Raw genomic sequence first — 16291 nt, 5'->3', positions numbered from 1 at the left:
TGTGATAAAATAACAGGTCTGTAGCACTGTTAAATTTCTACACCACGTGTATAATGCCTGACACAGAATCTATGTACAAGGCATTGTGGGATCAGAGGTGGCTAGATTAACGTGGCTGGGTTAACGTGGCTGGATTAATATGGATGGATTAATGTGGCTGGATTAACGTGGCTAGGGAACGTGCCTTTGCTAGGACTGCTCTTTTGTATTTTACTTTATTTTCTCAAGTCAGTGGCAACTTCTGAGGTTTGTAATTTTTAGAAGAAAATCTAATAATTGGTTACTGTGAAACTAATCTTAAACTATTCCTCAGGAAGCCTTTACAGTCCTTGACTGATGCTATCTCTTGATTTTCTAAAAGACGCTGTGGATGTTTATCATTAGAGCCATTTAATGTAGTGTATTAAAGTGGAGACAGCAAAGCTGAAGAACACACATTAGCATTTGGTTCTGGTGTTTCAGAACATCTAAAATCTGAAGCCTCTACAGTCTGCTTTAAACAGCCTGGTAAACTTTACACAGCAAGTGGATTAATTGTTTCTGCAAACTTTGCTTTTACAACATTCGTATTTTATAACACTCAGGAGAGAGACATTGCCCACAGGGGCTGAGTGAATGGAATGTTGTGGGTACCTTGGTCTCTAGGATCTTAGTCAGCTGGTCCAGGCCTTGATTCTCCTTCAGCATCACCCGAGACTCCTTATCACTTGTGATAACCCCTAAGGTTTTAAGAGCCAGCAACTGAATAATTGGGTATTCTGACTTCAGGAGCTCTAGTATTGGAGGAATTGCATTCAGTTCTTGAAATGCAGTTCGACACTGAAAATCCTGCCACAAAATACAAATGATCACATCAGTAATTTTTACAACAAAATGCAGCCTCAAGAATGGAAGCCAGAGAACACTGCTCTGTTATAATTTCCCATCTTTGATTTCAGATTCCAAAATAACTCACAGACAAAAAACCCTCTTAATTGACAATACCAAAATATTCATTTGAACCATGTAGATGTCAACAAGAAATAAACATCATCTATGACTTGCAGTGTTTACTATGCAACACATCCCTATAAACAGCATCATAATCAAATCTATGCATAACAAAATTCTTCTCACACTGATGTACTATTTCAAATAGTGTTTATTAAAATCATAGCATCGATTCCTTGTCTTCAAAGGGATTATTTGTGTAACAGATGTACCCATGAAGTGCTGTAGATAGACCCTGGGTGTGCAAATTTATAGCAGGTTTTGCTCAGATGCATGACCTTTACTCAAGACGTTTATGATCTCAGAGACTCATTATAGCCATATTTCTGCATGTGAATCAGTTCAGGGAAGGGGTTGTATTGGGCAGTGGAGAAAACACGGCACGATACCATGAAAAACTCGCAAACTCTGACTACTACTAAATCATATTTTGACTCAAATATGATTAATATCAAAGATCATTTAAAGGTGGAAAAGAGGGCTGGAGAGGTGACTCAGTTAGTAGAGGGCTTGCTTGCCACAGCAACACAAGTACTTGAGTTCAGATGCTCAGAAACAGCATAAAAAAGCCCAGATGGCAGCATGCCAATCCCCAGGTTCAACATAAATTTTAGATGTCCTGAGTTTTAAATTTTTTAATTTATTTGTGTTTTATGTGTACATGTGTTTTTGCCTGCATTTTTTATTTATTATTTTTATATGTATGAGTGTATTGCCTGCATGTAGGTGCAAGTGCACCCGTGTCGTGCAATGCCGCAGAGGACAGAAGAGACTGTCGGATCCCCTAGAATTGGAGTTATGGACAGTTGTTAGCTGTCATGTGGGTGCTGGGATTCAAACCTGGGTCTTCTGCAAGAACATTCAGTGTTCTTAACCACTGAGCCATGTCTCTAGCCCCTTTGCCTACATATATGTAAGTGCACCCATGTCATACAATGCCTGTGGAGGCCAGAATAGGATGTTGGCGCCCCTGAAACTGGAGTTAAGGCTGTTTGTGAGTCACCATATTGGTGCTGGGAAACGAACCTGGGTGCTCTGAAGAGCAGCAGTCAGTGCTCTTATCAGCCAGGCCATCTCTCCAGTCCTAGAGTTTCTGTTCTAAAAGAAGCACATTTGATTCAGGTAAAGTCAACCTTAATCCAAATGCCATTCTCTTCCTTTAAGACAGAAATTCACTTCTAAAATAATTTTCCTGTGGGAGATAATTATTTATAATATGGGAAAACTGAAAGGCAGCTACACATTGTTTTTCTGAGTGATAAATGCTAAATGTACTAAGATCAACAGCTACAAAACCAGTCAGTTGAAAAAAAAAAAACCAAAACTTTCCTTTTTAAATGAGAAAATAAATTCCAGAATTGGCTTTTGCCAAAACATCTTTTTAATGGTGCTGAGGATAAAACATAGGACCTCCTGTATGCTAGGCAAGAGCTGCTCTACCGCTGAGCAGCCTCCCCAGCCATCTCAATACTGTTTAGAAGATAACCTTACCTGTACCAAGTTGTAGATGCATTCAATAGAATTCTTCTTCACATCCGGGTCTGGGCTACTCAGTAGTCTGACAAGTGGCTCCAATCCTCCATGCTCAAATATTTGTACTTTACCCGTATACTCTACAGACATGTTTGCAAGACAAAGACTGGCAAATTCATGGATTACCACTTCTTCTGTATATCAGAAATAAACAAGACAAGTGTATTAGGTGTTTATTCAACCCCTACTTTATAAGGCTTGAAGCTTGGCATGATGGCGTGTTCTTATGATCCTAGTGACTTGGGAGGCTGGGACAAGAGGTTCAGGAGTTCCAGACCAACCTGTCTCAAAAATGAAAAAGTGTTGTGGATACTGCTCAGTGGTAGAGCACTTGCTGAGCATATATAACACCATGAGTTCAATCTAGAGTCTCTGTCTCTCTCTGTCTCTGACTCTGTCTCTCTCTGTCTCTGTCTCATACCACACACACACACACACACACACACACACACACACACACACGCACAAATAAGCTTTGAAAACAAAGTTTACCTCCACAAATCTTGCTTATAGGCTACTTTTTTGTTGTTGTTTGAGACAATCTCCCTGTAGCCCCAGCTGGCTTGGAATTTGGTATGTAGACCAGGCTAGCCTTGAATTTATAGAGCTCCCATCTGCTTCTGTCTCCTGAGTGCTGGGATTCAAGGCATCTGCCACCATACCTGGCCTACATTCCACTTCCTTATAAAATTAAAATTGAGCTGTAGTTTGTGAGCTTTTAGTGACAAATCACAGTTGGCGGTTTAGAAACTCTTTTCAATATGTAGTTTAATAAAACACAAAAAGAAATCTGTTCCAATTTTGAAATAGATATAAGGTGTGAAGTTACCTTCTGGAGCCAGCTGAGCAATGACGGAATTCATGACATCTAACTCCCTCAGTAGTTTTTTAACGTCACCTGCAAAGGAAGAAATAATATGTGGATGTTTATTAAAATAATAATGGTAGTGTCTACTGAGCGGTCCCTTAAGAGATAGGTATTTCGGTTTAATTTCATGGATGAGGAAATTGAGAAGTAAAAACCATGCAACAAGGAAGTAACAGAGCCAGCTTTCACGTCCAGGCCATTTCCGCCCACCCGGACTCCATCCAGCCTCTGCTGCCTGATCAACACTAAGAATGGTAAAGGCAAAAGTGCCAGTGTAGCTAGAACACAGCACCAGTCAGCAGAGCTCTGTGCTCTACATGTTTATTATGTAATGGTAATTTGCCTTGGTGTTTGCTTTACTTGGCATTTAAAAATTTTTTGATTTTAATACTCTTGTGCAGAATACAATTATCTTAACCTATTTTGACAAATACATCCTGATTGCTTACATTTCATTTGATTATTGCAAATGTCTAAACTGCTTAAAGATAAGTACATTGGCTTTTAAAGTTCACTTTTCTATCACTAGGAGCCTGTGGCTAGACAGGTCACAGGCCATAGGGGAGAACCCACTACTATTATTCTGCTAGAGGAGCATAGTATTAAACTGACTCCTAATGACTTACTGTTGTATCTATAGATTAATGCAGCTCTCAACTCTCACTGGAGAAGCTTCCCCATGCAGCAGATGGTGATTAACACAGAGACCCACAATTGACCAACATGAGAGAACAAGAAGCTGCAGAGTGCTTATCCCCGAATAGGACACCTATATCAAACCTCTGCCACTGAGGCTCAGGGATCACCACAGAAAAGGAGGCGGAAAGATTCTAAGAGCCAGAGGTGGTATGTGACCACGAGGAAACAGTTTTCCAGACAGCTGGGCAGTTCATCCTAAGAACTTATAGCAATGATGACAGTGTGCACAAGACCTACGTAAACTCAAGTCAGACAAAACGCCAGCACAGCTGTAGGGATGAGAGTAAGGAAGCCCTGGGGAGCTACTGGCAACCGATGGCTTCTGGAAGGGGGGATTTGGTTTCTTTTAAGGAAGTGGTGCTAGGTAGCTTAACCAGGCTCCAGTGGATGGACCTGCACTGAAGGGCATTTGGGGACACAAATTTGACTCAATAAGCTATATGAGATTGGACGTTGGATAACAACGAGGAGAGGGGGTGCTGATAGCAGAGGGTTCTAAATATGATCAAACTATATTATACAAAATTTGCAAAAGTTCAATAAAAATGAAAAAAGTTCGCTTTTCTATGATTTCTGTCAACCTAATTAAGGCTAGTCAGGAATGTCTCTACTTCTTTCTGGTTACTTTAACTTTAGTTTCCTGATGGGGAAAAATGTCTGTTTCTTTAGTTTGGCAATTCCTCTTTTTTGTGTTTTACCTTTATCTGTAAGCCAGAATTAGCACTGCTGGAATGTTGGGAAAGTTCACTGGAGGGAATAGCTTCCAGCGAATTCTTCTTCCTTATTAATTGCCAAATAGATTTGGCATTTATTGGTCACTTTTTCCTGAGGAATTCTGAGCTGTGGCTTTTCTTCAATGTGTCAAAACTTCTGCTTTCTCTGTTTCTGTTGTAAGAAGCTAAAGATCCAGCAAATGGACAGCTACTGTGTAGGCAACCAGACTTGGGATATAAGATTTCAATGTAAGTGCAGCATCCTTAGGTGGAGAATGACATTTTATGGTCCAACACTCAGGTTTTAAAATGCATTCTCTCTTAGCCCAGTGTGGTGGTACATGTCTTTAATCCCTGCTGAGGCAGGGGCAGGCAGATTTCTGTGGGACTGAGGTCAACCTGGTCTGCATAGCAGGGAGACCAAGTCTCAAAACCAAAACCAAAACAAAACAAAAAACCACCACCACCAACAACAACAAAATGTATTCTCTCCACTGATTGAAAGATAGCAGCCTCAGCATAATGTTCAAATCCTTGCAAGGTTCTGGGAACCAAGTTCCAGTCCCTTTCCAAGCAAATGCTAATCTCCATATGCAGTCAGCACTTCTCAGAACAATTTCTGTGACAATCTATTTCCATATGCTTGAAAAAAGAAAACCCACAAACTAGGCCTTGGATTTTAGATCTTCGACGCTTTTCCCACGTTGTTAAGTAAAACAATTCCCTGTACTTCGAAACTTCCTGTTGAGCCCCTGACTGTGGGGTGGAGCTTGGAGCCCTGCACACTCCCTCTGCTCTTCCTGCTTCCCTGTGTGATGGGCCATGACAGGAAAAGGTTATAGCTGCCCTACCCATTCCTTGTGGTCTCAGGTGACGTCACACCTTGCTCAGCCCAAGCAAGCTAAAAGTCACCAGAGAGTTCCATGCTGTGAGGTTTAGAAATGGCAAGAGATGTGGGAGAACCGCTCTGGCTGGGCCATCCGCTGACGCCCTCTTCCCACCTCAATGGATGATTCCAGTTCATCAGCAGCTCTGTAAACTGGTGACCCAGTTGATGGATTTGTTATTCTGCTTTTTGACACCAGATTGTTCGAAGGCTCTCTCTTTTCTTGAAGTTAAGTCAACAAAAAATGGGCAAGCTGCTGCTTCCAGCACTCTAAACATAATATTGACCTCTGTCCTCTTCTACAGGGAGTACTCTCATACGTGGTAACAAGATGGAGACTGGAATGTGCTGGGGCCAGGTGAACAGGTTCTGACTAAACAGGGTGCCACCTGCAATTGCTGGTTGAGGCAGATCTGTCAGCAACTTTAACACTTGCTATAACTTCAATAAATCTGTGTTTTTTAAGACAGTCTTACTATGCAGCCCAGGCAGACCTGAAACTCACAGCAATCCTCCTGCCTCAGCCTCCTCAGTACTGATATTACAGTTGTGCACCAGTGCATCTGGGTTGATGTCATTCTTAATCACCATGTCTTGGTTTGACTATCTAATTCATTCCTGACCTTCCATCATTTTAGATCACCATCTTCAGATGGCTGTGAGTGACCTAAAGTCTGGGCTTCAAGGTTACCTGTCCAAAGATTCTGACCAACTTTCTTTAGCTGACTTCCTTCAATGAGAGTCTGTTTTGTGGTTTTGCTGAACAAAATACAAAGTAACAGGTGAAAGAAGACAGCAGCAGCTCCATTTTGGTAAAGAAAAGACCGAGTAGAGTAATTTAAATGCCTGTCTTGAATTATCCCAGTTTGACACAGGCACATAGCTCAGTAATTTTCCTGAAGAAGAGGGAAAAAACATAAGGAAGAGGAGGAGGAAAAAGAGGAGGAGGAGGATGACGAGGAAGAGGAGGAGGAGCAGGAGGAGGAGAGGGTTCAACTGTAAAAGGGAAAGCTGGCTACCACAGGAACAGTTTCAGCACCCAGCATTTGTTGAAGCACCAATGCATCCATCTGAACACAGTGGTATCGCCGAGTATGAAAACTGTGTTTCTAAAGAAGCATCCGCTATTTTCAGACATGCAAAGGATGATCTAACTTTGTAGGTGAAGAGTTGCATTCATTTACAGATTAGTCTGGAAACATGATTATTCCATAGGATAGAACAACTAGTTGCTCATCTTTTATCTGAGTTTTCTAGGGCGTATATAAAAGCGAAGCAATAGCTGTGAATATGTGGATCCTGTTAAGAAAGAACTTCACAAGCAGTTAGGGATGCCATATATTTTACCCATATGGTCAGATACTTCAAACACAAAGCCATCCAGTTGATTCAAATATGTTTCCCCATCTAATGCAAAAGAAAGCTTTTTGTTATATAATCATCACTTATCACTCCAGACATGTATTTGCATCTATTCATCATTACTCATCAGACCAGAGCCAAGTGCTCACTGAGACTTGAAGGCAGCAATTGGGTAAGCAGACGGTGCCTCCTCTAGCACTGAATTAAACCCATCCAGGCAGCTTACAGAGTAGGGTCTGTGAGGTCCCAGAGAGCCCCTCACTTTGCATCCAAATGTGGAACAATACTATCAGGTCGTAGACTCCTCTAGGAAATCTTATGATTCAGTTTATTCAGCCTGAGCTGAGAATTTTCACCAATAATTTGGAGACTTTCATAGTTTATATTCTAGGAGATGGTAAATGAAGGAATAAATAAATAAATAAAGCAAATAATAGAAATTAAGAACAAAAGAAAACAGGAAAAAAGTCATGCAGATATAAATATGAAATAAGAAAATTAGAAAGTGGAAGTATCTGTGTGTATCACACATTGTCTAGAGAAATGTTCAGGTGGACAGACAGGGAGGAAAGAATTACTGTTAGGCCATTGTAAGAGGCAAATTCTGATGATTGTAGGCACATGCTATAATAGAGACACACAGGTTTATTCCTAGTCCCTTGTTTCATGGTTGAATTCAGTCTATATTAAGAATGTCATTGAAGCTTTTTGCAAATTACAAAGCTTTTGTTGGTTGGCTCAAAAACTACCTGGAGAATGGCTCAGTGGTTAAGAACACTCGCTGCTTTTGCAAAGGACCCTGGTTCGTTCCCAGAACCCACACCAGGTAGCTCATAACCACATATAACTCCAGTTCTGGGGAAATCTAATACCCACTCTGGTCTCTTAAGGCACCTGCGTGCATGTGGCATACATATATACACTCAGATGCACACTCAGACATACACATGCACATAAAACAAATAAATCTTTAAAAACAAGCAAATTGCCCTTAAAACACAGAGAGATGACTTATGGGCAGACAAATATAACTAGCCTGCTCACAAGTCAGAGACTACCACTGTTGGCATGATTTTACCAACCTGCTATTCCAATGACCAGAGAGCGCATTTCAACTAATACTTTTTTAAAAAATTTATTTTATTTTATGTGTATGTGTGTATTGCCTGCATGTAGGTAAGTGCACCCGTACCATGTAATGCCCACGGAGGACAGAAGGGGTTGTTAGATCCCCTGGAACTGGAGTTACAGACAGTTGTTAGCTGCCTTGTGGGTGCTGGGATTCGAACCTGGGTCTTCCGCAAGAACAGTCAGTGGTCTTAACTGCTGAGCCATCTCTTTAGCCCCTCAACTAATAACTTTATACCTCAGTCTCAAATCTATGAAAATACTCTAGTCAAGTGATAGGTCTGATTTAGGAGTAAGTATATACAACTAAATTTCTTTTATACAAGCAGTACTTGGTAGTTTCAGAAAAAAAAAAATCAGTGTATGAAAACTCTACTCTGGTCCATCCACTACAGAGTATGTTGAGGTGTGACTGAGATGCAGATGGGCAAATTGCACTATATTAATGAAAAAAATCATCTTAGGAGATAATGATTTCTTTCCTAGCTTGTTAGACTAGAACATTCATCCCCAACATTAGTTTTTGTATATACTGATCTCTGCAAGAGCACCCAACACTCTTAACCCGAGTCATCTCTCCAGCCCCATATTTTTGTGTTTGAAAAAGACCCCTAAATATGAGGTCATTTGTTACATTGTACCGACTTAAGCTTTGTGTTGACATTAAAGTCAGTTTAAATAAAATTTAGACAAATACTTTAAAGGTAAATATGAGAGAAGGGATCTGTTCCTTTCCAAAGTTGCCACTCACTGTTGGAAGCCAGGATCCCGAAGATCATGGTGGCATTTCTCCGTACGATTTTGTCTTCATGGGTGAGCAGTTTGGTCAAAGGCTCCACAGCTCCCAGTTGAAGGAGGGTCGCTTTGTTTTCCTCACCTGCCAGCACAGGTTGAACAGAACATTCTATCACCTTCGGTCTCACTGAGCTGTGTCGTCCGGTTTCTCTGTTCCCACTTCCCTTGGCTCTCAGAACCTTGGCTCCTGGTACAGCTCTCTCCTCCCCATCGTTTGCAATGGCTTCATCTCGTCCTCAGCCCTGAGCTCACACTACACAGGCTCCAAGGGTGTCTGCTGATCGCCCTAGTGTTGCCACCTCACCCCAGCCCTTCTTGTGGCTCCTGATTTTGCTTAACTTTCATTCTACTTGATGACTGTGTTTTGCATACCTGCACACTGTGGCTGGCCTTCCCAGAAGGGCAAATGCTCTTGTCCTATTCTTTTATTATTGGTGCTAACACAGTGCTAAGTCATGTAATAGGTACTCAATAAACACTTATGAAACTATAAAAGTGATTGATAGGCACAGTTCCTGTTTCAAGTTAAAGTGTGGTCAGTGTTTGGGGGCAGGGCTCATTTCTCATCAATGAGGTTACAGCTTCTTCAGGGTTTCTGTCTTTACTGTAATAAAAATACCCAAAAACAATTCCGGGAGAAAGGGTTTATTTGGCTCAGAGTTCGAGGTTACAGTTCATCAGAGCAGCAGAGCTGGAAGGAACTAACTGCACTGCATCCACAGTCAAGAGCCCTGTTCCGCTTCCTGTTACCACTCACGAGGTTAGGGAACCTGCCGCATGGGGAATGGAGCCACCCACAGCTCAATTCACATAACCAAGACAATAGCCACCACAGCCACACAAGATGAGCCCGCGGGCAACATGGAGGTGCACACAGTGCAGCCAACCCAGGGCTAGGTGCACTGCTGCCCATCCCGGGATCACTGGATACCCCAGCTGTGGCATGAAGCCCCAAAAGAAGTTCAGTGAGGCCAGGGGCTACGCTAACAGAAGCAGCTTATCCCTCTTCTTTTGACTAGGATACCATGCTGTGAAGTTTAGAATAATGTTTGAGTCCTAATTCATTTCAGTTCTTCAATTTCACTGGGTTATGAAAACACAAATTTCATTTTCAAAATTCATTTTGCAGTATAATAAAGCTATTTTAACTCCTTTTGCTTAATGTCATATAACAGGTTTTTATATTTTAAGTAATTGGTTTATGTTCTGAAAACACAAATCTGAAAATGTAGAATGTCTGTCTTCCTCTAGCCCATGAACTACATTTTACCTAAATGGTCAGATCTACTACTTGATACCACTGGAAGCCAGGTGTGGTGGCACCCACCTTTAATCCCAGCACTTGGGAGGCAGAGGGAGGTAGATCTCTGTGAGACTGAGGCCAGTCTAGTGTACATATTGAGTTCCAGGCCAGCTGGGGCTACAGGAAGACCCTGTCTCAAAAATTAAACAAAACAATGTTGAAATATATATTGTTGAATAACATACACTTCATAAATTGTAATATTTACATTTTACTCAAGTTGCAAAGTTAATTTCTCAAAATTTTATAATTAGAAGAATATTTTGCCATACAATCTTTAAGATAAAATTCAAGATACCTATGTTTAAATCAAAATACATATCAGATTTTTATAAAATCATATTTTTATTATTTATTTTTATTTTATGTGTTATGCCTGCATGTATGTAAGTACACCCATGTCATGCAGTGCCTTCAGAGGACAGGAGAGGGTGTCAGATCCCCTGGAACTGGAGTTACAGATGATTGTTGGCCACCATGTCGGTGCTGGGATTCTAACCTGGGTCTTCCGCAGGAACAGTCAGTCCTCTTAACCGTTGGGCCATCTCTCCAGTTCCCAAATCATCTTCAACTTTTCATCTGAGACTTTCACAATATAATTAGTTCTTTCTTTATTCAAAAACATGCATCACCATTTTTTAAGTGATGAGATGCATTCTCATTGCAAGACAGGGTGAAATAATTTAAAATTTTAGCCATTCTAATAAGTATGTAGTGATATTTCACTGCTGTTTTACTTTTTATATGCTTATTTATATTGTATATCTTTGGGGGGCTGGGTATGTGCTTATATGTAATGAAGTCTAATTTGTTGATTATTCTTTTATGAGTGAGTTTTGCTGTTGGCAACTTTTGATTTTGTTTTGGGGTGGTTCTCACCATGTAGCCCAGGTTGGCCTTGAACTCATGGTCCACTTATCCCAGCTTCAAGAGTGCTGGGGTTGGAGGTGTGCACTTTCACTTTGCATATTATTGTCAAATTTTTCATTGCTTTAGAACAAATTTTTAAATTATTTTTATGTGTGTGTAACATACATATGCATGGATTAGTTATTTTTCTGTTGCTGCGATAACACCAAAACACCATAACCAAAGGCAACTTAAGGAAGAGTTTATGTTGACTTACAGGACTAGATGCCCACAATGTCAGGGACGGCACTGTGACAGGAGCAGGCAGCTGTCAGATCACATCTTGACCACACACACAACAGAAATCATGAACTGGAAGTGAAGTGAGGCTATAAACTGTCAAAGCCTAGACCCGGTGACATACTTCCTCCAGTAAGGCCTAAAGGTTCCACAGCCCCATAAGCAGCACCACCAACTGGGGGCCAACTGGGGGGACAAGTGCTTAAATGCAAGGGCCTATGGGCGGGCGTTTTTTATTCAAGCATCCACAACACACATGGGTGGGTGTGTGCCGTGTGTGAAGGTCAGAACAGCTTTGTGGAGTCAGTTCTCCCTATGCACTTTCACTTGGGTTCCAGGAACCAAATTCCGGTCACCAGGCCCGAGCAAGCGCCTTTCCTGGCTAAGCCACTTCACAGGCCCTAGAACCAGTTATTGGGGAAAAAAAAAAATCAAACTGTTTTTTTCTTCACTGAATTACCTTTATCCTTTTGCAAAAATAAAATCTAAATTTATGTAAGACTATTGCTTGAGTCTCTGTTCTGTATCTGGTTTCCATTAATCTGTTTGTTTTTGTGAGAATAATCTTGTGTTAGGTGGTATAAGCCCTCTAACTTTGTTGTCCTTTCACAGTTATTTTAATTTACTAAGTCATTTGCACTTCTACATGAATTTTAGACTCAGTGGGACAGTTTTTGTTTTGTGAAAGGCTGCTGAGGTTGTATTGAATCTATAGATCAAATATCAATTTGAGGAACCCCGACAGCTTAATAACTGGTACCCTTCACACCACGAATGCGAGATGTCTTTCCAATCATTTGAATCTTCAGTTTTCTCTGGCAATATTTCATAGTTTTCAGCGTACGTTCTTAGATATCTTTTGTTATATTTATCCCTACACATTTCAGAATTTTTGATGCTGTTATAAATAGGATTTTTTCACATGAACTTCTGCTTGTTCACTGCTAGTCTGTAGAGGGTCAACTGAATGTATTGATTTTGTACTCTGCAATCTTGCTCATTTGTTAGCTCTGGCAGCTTTTTTGTATAATCAATAGGATTTTTCTATCATGAAAACTAATGGTCTACGTAGATAACTTTATGTCTATGAAGGTGTTTCTGAACTAAATTAGCATATACTCAGTAAAGAAAATCCATTCTCACCAACAGAAGAGGGCTACTCTGAGCTTGCTGAAGCCTGGAGCGTCCATCCACCTGCCTTGGTTCCCCAGGCTGTCACACGAGTGCTTCAGATTTCAGGCATTTGGATATCACTGAAGGATGCCTAGCTTTCCTGGTTGTCCGGCCTGCAGATGTCACATTGTGGAGGGGGCTTCTTGGCTTCCACAATCAAATGACCGGTTCCCATGATGAACATCCTTTTATGTCTACGTCTCTGTAAATCCTGTTCATTTCTCTACAGAACCCTGGCCAGTTAAAGACCATGCCATCTATAAAGTAAATACAGGTCTACTTTTAAAAATTGGATACCATTTATTTATTTGATTGCAATGGCTACATATTCCCACAACGCAAAGCAGAAAGAAGCCGTAGGGGTGGACATCCTTCCCTTGCTCCCAATTGTAGGAAGAAAACATATTTTTTAACCATGATATGTTATGTCAATCATGGGTCTTTCATAGATGCTCCTTTTCAAGGTGAGGACAGTTGCATGTATTCCTGCTTTGAAAGACATATTATTAGGTGCAGATATTGAATCACATAAAAAGAAATGTTTTGAATGATCATGTTTTCTTTTGTCTTTCAAATATGGTTTATTAGTTTTCTATAGCTGCTGTAATAAGTTCCACAAGCTCAGCACTGAAGACGATGGGACTTTTTTGTTTTATGGTTTGAAAGAAGTCTGAAATTGGACTCTATAGATAAAAATCAAAGTGTTGATGAGCCAATCTGTGCTCCTTCTTAAAGCTCTGTGAGAGGAAATATTTCCTTTCCTTAGTCCTTTTTGGGGAATGGGGTGAGAATAGAAACCAGGACCCTGTGACTGTGAGGCAAGTGACACACCTCTGGCTATCCTTCCAGACCCCACAGCTGCTAGTCAAGTGCCATGCCACTGAGCCATCCTTCGGGCCCCCATGTCCTTTTCTCTCTCAGTTAGCATTCCTACTACCTTCAAGGGCAGCGACTACATAGTTCTGACCTGTTTCTGCACCACATCTTCTCTAACTCTGCCTCCTCCTCTCAGCCATCAGGACCCTTGTGACTCTGTTAGTCTCAGCTGGGTAATCCAAAATAATCTCATCCCAAAGTCAGCTGATTAGCAGCCTTAACTACCCCTGTAGTCTTGTTTCCTCCTGGCCAGGTGGCATAGCATAGTCACAGCTTTCAAGGCCTTATGTAGATATTGCTGGCGTACTTTTCTGCCCAGCACACATGATACAATATCTTGATGAATCCTCAAATCTTGGAATCTTGGCATAAGACTCAGGTATAAATGGATTTAATTTGTTAGTATTTTATTTAGAAATTCCGCATCCAAGTTCACGGAGCATGCAAATTAGAAGACTTAATTTTCTTAGCTTCTTTTTTAAAAAATAATTTATTGAGAATGTCATACATGCATATGTGTTTTGATCAACTCCATGCCCACTCCCTCCCCTCCAACTCCTCCCATATCTCCTCATCACTTTTTTCTGATGACTTCATGTACTCTTTCTTCTTTGATTTATTTTTTTATGGTGCTTTTGGCTACTCTAACATTCCCCCTCTGAAGAGGTAACCCTAAAATCTTTTAAGGATTAGATAAAAGCTCCCAAATATTTTTGACATTTTTGGCCTTTGGAACAGAGTATGTTGCTAAGAGGCCTAAGGACGTTGTGAGTTTTAGCCAAGAAACTGGCTACTTTTCTTTGGGGTCTTTTTACCCTAATTCCCTAGCTGATTCCTATCTCCTATTCTTATCATACCATCCTCTGAAGAGGTTACCTAAATTGCCAATAGGGAATTGGCATGCAGACCGCTCTGGCTTCTTCCATGCTGAATAGGTCACAGGGTGAGTCAATTGCAGTACCCCTTCAGTGGGTCTATCTAAAAGACTCCCAAATTGCATAACTCTATCTGTAGGGGGAAAAGAAAGTCCTTGACTGGTGAATAGGAGATGTGAAGGAGAAGTAAAGGCAAGAGTAATTAGCATTACAAGTTCTAGACAGGGAACTAGAAAAAAGTCAGAATAGGGCAAATTTCAAATGTTCATATGAGAGTCCATTGGAATTTCTTGACAAGAGCTTCGAAAAGCATCCCTCTATTGGGTTCCTCCTCATTTTTCTTTTGTCTGCCAAGGCTGGACTCGAGAGTGATGGATTCAGGATTTGCTTTCAGGCATTTTGATAGCTGTTGCAGTGGTTAGAATCAGTGTCAGTTCCCTCTCAAAGGCTTAGTTGGCTGGGAAGAATGGCTGTATCATTTCTTATTTTCTTATCATGTCTTTGTTTTGAGTATCAGATGATGAATCAAGAAATACTCTATCCTTCTCAATTTTCTGTAAGACTTTGTATAATTTGTATAATTATTTCTTCCTTAAATATTTGGTAAAATCCAGCAGTGATGTCATCTGGCCCTAGAATTAGAAGTCTTCATTGGAAGACTTCTAATTATACATTTCAACTTTAGTAATAGCAGAGTATCTGTCTTTTTCTTGAGTGAGCTTTGGGAGTTTGTATGTGAAATAGTCTTTTTTCGCATCAACAAAGTTGTAGAACTTAGAGATTCAATTATTCATAATACATATAGTATCTTTTTGTGTTTATAGACCCCCCCAGTGGCATATCCATCTCATTCCTAATACAAGCAACTTGTCTTCTCTCTCTTAGTTATCAGTCCATGTAGCAATTTGTCATAAATCCAGCTCTCCACTTCATAGATTTTGCTCACTTAATTTTTTTTTAATTTTTTATTTTTATGTGTACGAGTATATTGCCTGCATGCATGTAAGTGTATCCATGTGGTGCAATGCCCATGGAGAACAGACCAGGACATAGGATTCCCTGAACTGGAGTTATGGACAGTTGTTAGCTGCTAAGTAAATGCTGGGAACCAAACCTCACTTCTCTGCAAGAGCAGCCAGTGCTCTTAAACCACTGAGCCATCTCTCCAGCCCCCTCAAAAATTTATTTTTATTTTATATGTATGAGTGTCTTGCCTGACTATATGGAAGTGCACCTGTGCATTGCCCGTGGATTCCCTGGAACTGAAGTAACAGACACTTGTGAGCCACCATGTAAGTGCTGGGAACCAAACCAGCTCCTCTGCAAGAGCAGCTGGTGTCTTAACTGCTGAGCCATGTCTCCAATACCAATTTTGCTCATTTTTAATTGCTTTCTATTTCATTAATTTCTGCTTAGATATCTACTATATCTATTACTAGCTTTGAATTTAATTTGTCCCTTTTCATTGTTTTTTCTTAAAAACAGAAGCTGGAGCTATTGATTGAAACTTGTTTTCTTTTAAAAATATTTATTTATTTGTTTATGGGGGCACACATGCAATGGAGATCAGCGGACATCCAGGCTTTTACATGGCCTCTTGGGGATCTGAACACAGGTTGTCAGACTCATATTAAAGTTGAGCCATCTCCCCAGCTCTGGAACTTGTTTTCTAAAATAATGCAATAGGGGACTGGAGAGATGGCTCAGCCATTAAGAGCACTGACTGTTCTTAAAGAGAAGCCAGGTTCAGTTCCCAGTACCCATATGGTGGCTAACAATCATCTGTAACTCTAGTTCCAGAGGATCTGACACCCTCTTCTGGCCTCCACAGGCATTGCATGCATGGGTGCATTTACAAACATGCAGGCAAAACACTCATACACATAAAATAAAAATAAATAAATCTAAAATAGCACAATAATTTTTCCTCTGAACATTCAT

General features: G+C 40.6%; 1 protein-coding gene across 1 annotated transcript in view; it reads right to left on the bottom strand.

Moving 5' to 3' along the window:
* The window catches only part of Armc3 (armadillo repeat containing 3), a 119955-nt gene that overhangs the window by 80839 nt on the left and 22825 nt on the right, over positions 1-16291 (bottom strand). Inside the window, exons 6-9 of the mRNA XM_008831769.2 lie at positions 8931-9056; positions 3353-3421; positions 2482-2657; positions 634-828 (exon numbers count right to left, since the gene is read on the bottom strand). Coding sequence (XP_008829991.1) covers positions 634-828; positions 2482-2657; positions 3353-3421; positions 8931-9056 — 566 coding nt within the window. The remainder of the gene's footprint in view (positions 1-633; positions 829-2481; positions 2658-3352; positions 3422-8930; positions 9057-16291) is intronic.

This window comes from Nannospalax galili, unplaced genomic scaffold, assembly GCF_000622305.1.
Source record: "Nannospalax galili isolate Female #2095 unplaced genomic scaffold, S.galili_v1.0 scaffold14, whole genome shotgun sequence".
NCBI lineage: Eukaryota > Metazoa > Chordata > Mammalia > Rodentia > Spalacidae > Nannospalax > Nannospalax galili.
The sequence above is the reverse complement of the archived record's forward strand: the minus strand, read 5'-3'. Positions and strand labels throughout refer to the sequence as shown.